Source organism: Felis catus, chromosome B1 (assembly GCF_018350175.1).
Source record: "Felis catus isolate Fca126 chromosome B1, F.catus_Fca126_mat1.0, whole genome shotgun sequence".
NCBI lineage: Eukaryota > Metazoa > Chordata > Mammalia > Carnivora > Felidae > Felis > Felis catus.
In genome coordinates this window covers 74,258,797-74,268,575 of record NC_058371.1, presented here as the reverse complement: position 1 = coordinate 74,268,575, position 9,779 = coordinate 74,258,797, and the positions used below count along the sequence as shown (strand labels likewise).

The 9,779-nt window shown below is 45.6% G+C and overlaps 1 protein-coding gene across 5 annotated transcripts in view; it reads left to right on the top strand.

Moving 5' to 3' along the window:
• The first annotated feature begins 1,659 nt into the window (after positions 1-1,659).
• TRIM2 (tripartite motif containing 2) overlaps positions 1,660-9,779 on the top strand; it is a 119,631-nt gene continuing 111,511 nt past the window's right edge. For 3 of the 5 annotated variants that reach the window (XM_011281615.4, XM_011281618.4, XR_006596684.1), the window contains exon 1: positions 1,661-1,802. In XM_011281615.4, coding sequence (XP_011279917.1) covers positions 1,773-1,802 — 30 coding nt within the window. In that variant the 5' untranslated portion in view covers positions 1,661-1,772. Of the gene's footprint in view, positions 1,803-9,779 lie in introns of all 5 variants that reach the window. The other 2 variants (XM_019828831.3, XM_019828832.3) reach the window with 2 other exon arrangements.

Sequence of the window (9,779 nt, the reverse complement as noted above, 5' to 3'; positions counted from 1 at the left end):
TTTGATATAAAAAAAAGTTTTTAATTTCAGTGAAGTCCAGCTTATCTATTTTTTCTTTTGCTCTTCATGCTTTTAGTGAACAGAGCCTAGAGTGTTTTGTTTTTGTTTTTTATGCTTTTGTATCTTAATGCTTTAGAGGAAAACAAGACCTTTTCCAGAAGGTAACCTGTACTTTAAAGTCAAGAGCCATGTGAGTACAGATCCAACAGCTCCTTTGGAATCATTAAAAGAGAAGACTCAGAAGCAGCTTCGTACACTATTTGGAAGAACCACGAGAGGACTCTTACTTTAATATTAATTCAGTATCAGCGGCAGAATCATATTTTTAAACTAACATAGACTAGAAAGGACAGTGCCTTTTGATTATTATTTTTATGGTTGAAATCAGAAGGGCTTAATACAGAGTTTGTGGAAAGTAAGTATATTTCAACATTTTTCTGTTTCTTTGCTAGTTCATTTTGATAGCTACTATGCTTCCCTATATAAATAATGAGACCGTTCCAAATGGTAATGACTGTACTTTTCCCAAAGTTTGTATGGCTATAATTTATGTAATGCCACAAATCAAGCAAATAGCTCTTAACTTTATTTTTACCTCAGTGTATTATTTAGAAATCATATGAAGAAAAAAAGCCACAGTTTATTTTCTTGTTCTTGGTTATTATCGTAGGGTATTGAAAGGTTCAGCAGGCATAGTATTGCTTTAAGAGCAGAATTTAGAGGGGCGCCTAGGTGGCTCAGTCAGTTAAGCGTCTAACAGCAGAATTTAGAGGGGTGCCTAGGTGGCTCAGTCAGTTAAGCATCTGACTGCAGCTCAGGTCAAGATCTCACAGTTTATGGGTTCGAACCCTGAGTCGGGCTCTGTGCTGAGAGCTCAGAGCCTGGAGCCTGCTTCAGATTCTACGTCTCCCTCTTTCTCTCTCTGCCCCTTCCCCATTCATGCTGTCTTTCTCTCTCTCAAAAATAAACATTAAAAAAAAAAAAAAAAGCAGAATTTAGTTAAGATCCAGAGAGAGAAAAAAGCCGTAGCTATCCTGCCTTCTTCTTCCAAATACACTGAACTAACTTCTGCTTTGTTTGCATATGATTAAGTGAGCACTTAAGAAATGACTGTGAGCCGTTTATATTTGGGGATTAAAATGAGCCTATTTCTCTGGATTCTTGAAGACCTACCACTCAAATCCAACATGTTCTCTGTAGAGGTAACGAATGCTTCTTATCCGACACTTGATTCAACAAAATAAGTATATCGTAAATTCACCTTCCTGGGACTTTGTTCTTTGGTTCGAAAACTCCTATCCACCTCAATAAACAGTACATTTATTACCACCGGAAGAAGGAAGACGGCTAATACAACACAATGTTTGTGACTTTTAAAATGTATATTATTCCGTGTGAGGCATACAGACTCTTCCTTGAAATTGGTCTGCAGGCAGTAATTAAACTTTTCAACTCAGACTCCTTTCCTGCTGCTGGGCTATAAAGATGAGGACTTGGCCCTTTCTATTTGACTCTCTCTCAGATTCTCAGTTTCCCCGACTTCAGAATGAAATATAATATCTTAAGCTAACAGAGCCCAGAGAGGCTGACCATTGGCTCCCATTGTCCCCTGATACTGCAGCCCCGCCCCTTTGGCTTGTGCTGACAAGCTGTTTATATTTTTGTAAGGGCCACCCTTTAACTCAGCAGCCTGATGACTATAATGGGCCCAATTGTCTGTGGGCTGCAGAGAGCTGAGTCCCCACATCCGAGGAGGCTGGGGCCAGTCTCTGATGCCCAGGAGTAGCCGTCATGGAACACGGGTAAGGATGATTCTGAGTGTATGATGCTGCTTTTTCTGGGCTTGCTGCTTATTAATCCTGGGCACTGTTTGAGAGAAACAAGTTGTGACTGAGTTGCTAGCTTTCTCTTGGTGTTCATTTCTGGCCTGCTAACAACGGAAGGAGAAGATCATTTCTCCGAGATTTGCTGACAAAGCTCATAGTGATCCTGGTCAACCCAGGCAAGAAGTGCGCAGAGAAGCCAAAAAGTGGGGAAGAGACGCAAGTGGGTTTGACAGCAAAGCAACATGAAGAGGCAAAGCCCACGGCCGCTTCAGCGATGTTGTGAGACTCAGAGGCTGTTTTATTTCCTAACTGAAGAGTTCAGTTAGGAGCCTGGCCCGGCCACTGTGGGGTTTCTGTAAGCCAGCTGTTAGCCCATGTAACTCCGTCGACCCTGTTTGAAGGGGTCTAATATCTGCTGGTATTCTCAAAGGGCAAACCATAGTAGTCTTGTATGTCATAAATAGTTCTATTCAGAAATGTGGGAACAGTTGAGAGCTGGCAGGCTGTAAAGTTTTACTGCCCATAAAAGTATTCAAAGGGTACTATGGCCGTCTGCAGCGGGGCTCAGGAATGAAGGAATAGCCCCAGGCAATTAGAGCATTTGTCCTTGACAACCCAAGAGAGAAGTCAGTGGAGCCAGAAGACGCCATGGGCGGGGGGGGGGGGGGGGGGGGGGGGGGGGGGGGGGGGGGAGGGGGAGCCTGAAATGGGCTTAGCCAGCCCATCTGGGGGTTCTTTCTGGTTTCTGGCTTGGAAGCAAATGAGTGAGCGTGGAAAACTGCTTGGACTCCAGTCTTTGTGCCGGGTTTCATCAGCCCAGATGCCCCTTTTAGTGCTAAGACCCCCTTCATGGCTCAGGGGGACTCAGGAGGCCAGGGAGGGGGTGTGCTGTGTTTCGGCCCATGACGGGGAGGGGCTGGAACAGCTGGAGCCTTGGGAATTGCTTTGGGAACAACTGCCTGCTGCTGAATGGAAAATCACCTATGGAAGCTCTGATGGGGGAATTTTGTCCTGTCCTTTCTATTGAATCTCACGCTGTGAAATCAGTGATCTCACCATCAGTGTTTGATACGGACAAGAGCCTGAAAAACTGAAGAAGTGGGGTTTAACTTTTAGAGAAAATAAAGGTGAATCATGGGACTTTCAGACATCTAGTGCTTTATAAATCTTCCCGCCTCTCTGCATCCCCAGAATTTGTATTTATTATTTAGATACACTGCATTAAAGACATGTTTTGGGGCTCCTGGAGGAATGAAGTCAGATGCAGAGGCTGTTTTTTAAGTGAATTTGACTCAAAGCAACCTGAATGTTTCAGCTCAGTGTATGAAAATACCAGGTGATATCTTTTTCTTTCTTTTTTCTTTCTTTCTTCTTTTTTTTAATATTTATTTATTTTGAGGGAGAGAGCAAGTGGGGAAGGGGCAGAGAGAGGGAAACCAAGGATGCGAAGTAGGCTCTGCACTGACAGCAGAGAGCCTGATGAGAGGCTGGAACTCACAAACAGTGAGATCATGACCTGAGCTGAAGTCTGACCCTTCACTGGACCGGCTGAGCCCCCCCAGGTGCCCCTACCAAGTGGTTTCTAAGTGAAACTATGGTGTCCTTCAGTGAACTGAGAGCCCAGGAAAGGGGGATGAGTTGTCCTGTGGGTGGTTTGTGAAGGGACAGAACGTCTGACTGCCGGCCCAGCGGAGTGGAGGCTCAGCAGGGAGAGGACAGGGCTGCCTCAAGCCACATAAACCCTGGCCTCCTTCACAGTGGAGTGTTCTCCATTCCCACTGGACAAGCACCCCCACATGGCAAGACGGCAAAATGAGGAAGAACAAAGAAGAGGCCTGGTGAGAGGGAAGATGGGGTGAATTCCAGGAGACCCCGCAAGGCACAAAGACAGCTCCTCTCTAGATTCTATCAGCATGTGGGCAGGCCAGGCTCCTGGAATTTCAGGTGCAGAATTTACATAAACTAATGTTAACATAGGAGATTTACAATAACAAATAATGTTCTTCTAGAGCTTTTACATACTGAGGATGCTTCTCATGGGCCCAAGAAATAAAAACAAAACAAAACAAGCATATATGGATGAAATGCTATGACAATGGCAATATTAATGGTTATGACAGCTACCATTTATTGAACACTTACTATGTGCTAGGCCTTTATCTCACTCAATCCTCACCAAATCCTTAAAGTCCTCACCAAGGACCTTAATGGTCCTCATTTTGCAGAGAAGGGAACTGAGGCAGAGAGGGTAAGTAACTTGCATAAAGTCACACAGCCAGTAAGTGACCTGAATTGTGAGTCACTAGGAAGGTATACAGTATATAAGCTTGTGTTAGGAAGTGAGGATTTCCTGTGGAATATAGCTGGCACTTATATTCATAGCTTTTCAGGAATTCATCTAGTCACGGCCACCAAAATGTGGCCTCCCGTGAAGCTAATTGGCAATTGGGAGGGAAAGCCAAGAACAACTTCCTTTAAGTGGGTAAGAGTGCCGAAGCATAACGGTCTAGCCCCACTGAGTTAACAGCCAGGAAGGGCCAGCTTAGGGGAGGCATTTGGGGCCTGGCCCTGCCACACGGGTGGGTCCGTGCTGCATGGTGTGGTGCCCCAAGAAGGACAACACACAGAAGCAGGCACTCAAGAAGACAGGGGTTGAAAGAAAAACCTTTGATTCAGATACACCTGGCTGAAGCCTCACCTTATTACTTGTATAATCTTGGGAAAGGTGCCTCTTTGGCTCTAAGCGTCTGCTTCCCCAGCTAGGTGGTGGGGGCGACGAGGTCTGTGTCACTGGACCATCATGACCATGTGACTTGAAAAATATGCTTCTTATTTTCTCAGGAGGTAACACATTCAAGTCTGTTATTTTATACAACAGGCAGGTACACATTTCTTAGGTGATCCTTTGGATGTTTGAAGATAATTAGAAAATGAGTTAAACAGACACTGTTTTCTAGAGGCAAACATTGGAGACACCTAGAAAAGAATAGCTCTGGGGCACCTGGGTGGCTCAGTCGGTGAATTTGGCTCAGATCATGATCTCACGGTTCATGAGTTCAAGCCCTGCATTGGGCTCTGCACTGGTGGTGCAGAGCCCGCTTGGGATTCTCTTGCTCTGCCTCTCTCTCTGCCCCTTCCTCACTTGCACTTTCTCTCTCTCTCTCAAAATAAATAAATAAACTTTTTTAAATTCTTAAAAAAAAGAGAGAGAGAGAGAGAGAGAAAGGAAAAAAAAAAACAGCTCTCAGTAGCCTGGGATCCACTGCTCCGGGTGCGTGGTCACAAGTGCTAGTCTCGCATTTTCTTATTCTCTGCCCACCCTCTGGCTGTTGTAAGACCCACACAGCATCTGTACCCTGGTGGCAGCTCTTGTTAGGCCAGATGCTCACAGAAGTGGTGCTGGGGGCTCCTCATATTCAGAGACCTGCAGGGCTAGGAACACAGATGGCATCATGTTCATTCCTCTCTCTCCGTCTGCTTTCTTCCTCTTCCTCCCTTCCTCACTCAAACATTTACTGATCACTAGTTACCATATGCTAGTCTCTGGGGATACAGAGCTCAAAACCATGATGTTGACCCTAGAGGAAGTCACAGTCTGTTGAAGAACTCCACTGGGGCAGAGTTATAACAGATATATATACAAGGTGCTGGGGGAGGGAGCACCCTTAGCCAGACTTGGGACATCAGTGAGAGCTCTGTGGAGGAAAGGATGATACTAGAAGTGAGGGAACCTGGAAGACTGTGGAAGACTGGCCCAAATGGAGTTGGAGGCAAGGGCGACTGGTGTCAGCAGTTTCTGATTCAGCTGGTCAGTGGCGGTTCTTGTGGATAGCAGTGTGCCAGGGTTGGAAGCCATTGAGTCAAGGGGATCAGCATGTGCAAAGGTCCGGGTGCAGGGGACAGGATTCAGGGAACAACCAGTTGTTTGGTCTGGTTGAAACCCAGCATGTGAGTAAATGAGTGATCCCGAGTGAGATGGAACTGACAGGAAATGGAGCCAAAGAGAATTGTCTTACAAGGATGAAGCAGGTGTGGCGAGGTCTCGACAGTTGTTTAATCTTGAGCACGGAATATTCAGGGATCCATTGTGCTATCATGTCTATGTCTGTTTGTTAAAAATTTTCATGGTAACTTTTATGAAAAGTAGAATATCCCAGGGGATGTTCTGGGTGGCTCAGTCGGTTGGGCGTCCAACTTCAGCTCAGGTCATGATCTCACGGTTCGTGAGCTCGAGCCCCGCGTTGGGCTCTGTGCTGACAGCCCAGAGCCTGGAGCCTGCTTTGGATTCTGTGTCTCCCCCTCTCTCTGCCCCTCCCCTCTTCACGCTCTGTGTCTCTCTGTCTCTCAATAATAAATAAACATTAAAAAAAAAAAAAAAAAAAAGAATATCCCATACATGCATCAAGACCAGAACGTAGCTTGAGGTGCCTGGGTGCTTTGGATTCTCTCTCTCTCTCTCTCTCTCTGCCCCTTCCCTGCTCACACACACTCTCTCTCAGAATAAACAAACAAATTAATTAAAAAAAAGACCAGAACATAGCTTAAACAGAGCTGAACTTCAATCACAGATCTACTGGTTTCCGGTGACTAATGAAGACTTTGGGAAGTTCCTTAACCTCTCCAGGTCTCCTTTTCCTCACCTGAACATGGGAATAATAATCACATCTACCTTATTGGGCTTTTATGAGGATTGAAAGGATAGGGGCACCTGGGTGGCTCAGTCAGTTAAGCAACTGTCTTTGGCTCAGGTCATGATCTCATGGTTCGTGAGTATGAGCACAGAGCCCGCTTTGGATCCTCTGTCCACCTCTTTCTCTGCCTCTCCCCTGCTCACACTCTCTCTCAAAAATAAATAAACATTAAAAAAAAAAAAAAGAAGAAGAAGAAGGGGGTGCCTGCGTGGCTCAGTCAGTTAGCGTCCAACTTCAGCTCAGTTCATGATCTCACAGTCCATGAGTTCAAGCCCCCCATCAGACTCTGTGCTGATAGCTTGGCACCTGGAGCCTGTTTCAGATTCTGTGTCTCCCTGTCTCTCTGCCCCTCCCCTGCTCATGCTCTGTCTCTCTCTGTCTCAAAAATAAATAAAAACATTAGAAAAAAATTTTAAATAAAAAAAAGAAGAAGAGGGGCGCTTGGGTGGCTCAGTCAATTGAGAGTCTGACTCTTGATTTCAGCTCAGGTCATGATCCTGCAGTTTGTGAGATCTTGCCCCACATCAGGCTCTGTGCTGACAGCACCGAGCCTGCTTGGGATTCTCTCCTTCCCCTTCATTCTTTTCTCTTCCCACACTTGAGTTTGCACTCTCTCTCTCTCTCTCTCTCTCTCTCTCTCTCTCTCTCAATATAAATAAACATTAAGAAGAAGAAGAAGAAGAAGAAGAAGAAGAAGAAGAAGAAAAAGAAACGCTAGAACATGGAGAATGCCCTCCATAGTATTTGTCATGGAGGCATCCCTTTTCCCTCACAGATAGATCATCTCATTCATTCTGATGGAAGTTTCTAGATGATGCTCTACAGGGTGCCAAGCAGAGAGCATTTAAATGTTCTGTAAGTTACAGAAGCGTGAACCTGCAAGGCAAGGTTTGGAGCTGGGAGCAAATCTGGGGCACTGGTGGGGAGTGAAGAATATATCCACACCGTAGGCTGACGTGTGTAAGTTTAGAAGGCTTAGCCCCTGCAGATGGCTAAGGAATAGAGAGCATGGTGACTTCTGTAAGTGGAGTGGTGGAACACCAATTTCATTCATAATCCCTTATATTTCATGTATCTTTCTGTCTCCTTAAATTTTCAAATGCGGCACATTCACACCATCATGTATACACTTAACAGGTGTGCTATTTTGTCATCTAGGATGTTAAAGGGACCCCTCAAAAAAGATGGAGGGTGAATCTGGGATTGCATGCTCTGGGGAACCCCGGGAGCCATTTAGACACACATATCTCACCTCAAGTGGCACCTGCTGGGAACCCTGTCCCTTGTCACACCTGCAGTCCTGTTCAGCTTTTCAAGGAGAACGGTTCCTGGTTTGTAGGTCTTTAACTACCAGGTGTGTTTACTCTTCTCAGTCTGCACTTTCTAGCCCCGTACCTGACAAGTTGACACTGAGGGAAAGGCACACTTCACATTGTGCAGCTGTTGTGCAAATAGAACTTCAGTGACATTACTCAAACAGTTGACTCTAGAAACCACAAGGGGCCAAAGGGCCAGCCCCTGACTTTACAAATATCAGCTATGCTCCTTGACACCAGTGTGGATCTAACTCGGAAAGTGCTGCATATTCCTTAAGGGGTATGTAGGAGGAAAACATTTAAATCTGCAGCACCCTTAAAGCCTCAGTGTAAACTCAGGGCTGGCAGTTTCCAATGTGTGTTCGTTGAAGTGTTAAAGAGCTAAATAAATATATCCTAACTGGGATCCCACAGGGGACCCTCCAAGGATGGAGTTCTCACTGCCTGGGAACTTCCTTCCCCCAACCTGTCTGCTCTTCCCAGAGGGTTAAAACACAGTTTAAACTGAAGTTTAAAGCTGTAACCTGACCACAGAACTATATGCCACAAAGAGCACTGTGTGCTTTCCAAGATAGCTTCAAATCATAGTTTCTCAAGGTCTTCCCAGTTGCAACATTGGATGACTTAATTTTATTTTTTTACTTTTTATTCTTAAAGATACTGTTTTTAAGTAGTCTCTACACCTAACATGGGACCCGAACTTACAACCCTGAGATCAAGAATCACATGTGCTACCAACTGAGCTAGCCAGACACCCCTGGATGACTTAATTTAATTTAATGTAATTTTTTAAAGTTTTATTTTATTTATTGGGGGGGGAGGGGCAGAGAGAGAGGGAGAGAGAGAGAATCCCAAGCAGGTTCTGCACTGTCAGCACAGAGTCTAACTCAGGGCTTGAAGTCATGAACTGTGAGATCATGACCTGAACCGAAATCAAGAGCCAGATACTTAACCGACTGAGCCATCCACGTGCCCCGGGATGAATTAATTTTAAATACAGGAGCTTTAAGCAAAAGGCACAAGTCCCATGAAATCTGCCACGCTGGCTCCTTCTAGAGCCCTCAGGTGCCTCACCAGCAACTGGCAATAATTGCATTTCCAGGGACACCCAGAAGAGCTAAATCTAATATGTCACTGACATACAGGTTCTTCCACTGGGGACCAAGCAACAAGAACTAAGGTTCTCAAGACATTTGATCCCTGACCTGCACTCTTAACTGGATGATTCTATTTTAAGAGCATTTTTAACAACAAAAACAGCGGTGATCAGTGTTTTTTGTTTTGTTTTTACAAATGTGGCCCGTTTATCCCCTCACCGAGGAGAACTATTGTGTCTTCTGGAGACTCTCTGTGGTCTGGGCATGCTAGGGGCACAGCATAAATATCAATGAATGCTGGTCCATTACAAAATGAAAATGGAAAGACTCTATAAGGTAGCAGTGACTCTACAAGCCCCAGAAGCCTAGTTGGAACTGTGGCAAGGAAAGATAGTGACAAGGCCTGAACAAAGCAGCTCTCTTCCCACACTCAACGCATGTAAGGAACCAAGGGGTGTCATTGTCGGAGCTGTTACTGGAGGGCTGGATGGGGCAATGGCAGCCGCCCCGCCTTCCCCATTGCTGTCCAGGGGTATTCAGGGAACACTGGCCTCCAGCGGGAAGCTTCCTTCCCGCTGATAGCAAGGGGACATGAAGTCGGGGTGGAATAAGGCTTGGTGACTGCTGGCCTTTGTCCTATCCAGGAATCGGGGTTACCGGGTCAGAGGAATGTCTCAATAACATGTGAACTTCCAAGGCTGGGTGTAAAACTGCTCCTTTAGGACGAAAGCATGTCCGGCTTGTGTCCACACTCACACTGAGAGCTTTAAAAGTGGGGTGAGGGTCACTTTTGAGCAGCCCCCAGTTATTTCTGTGGAATCTGTGCAGGCCTCCTCCCTGAGTGGCTGT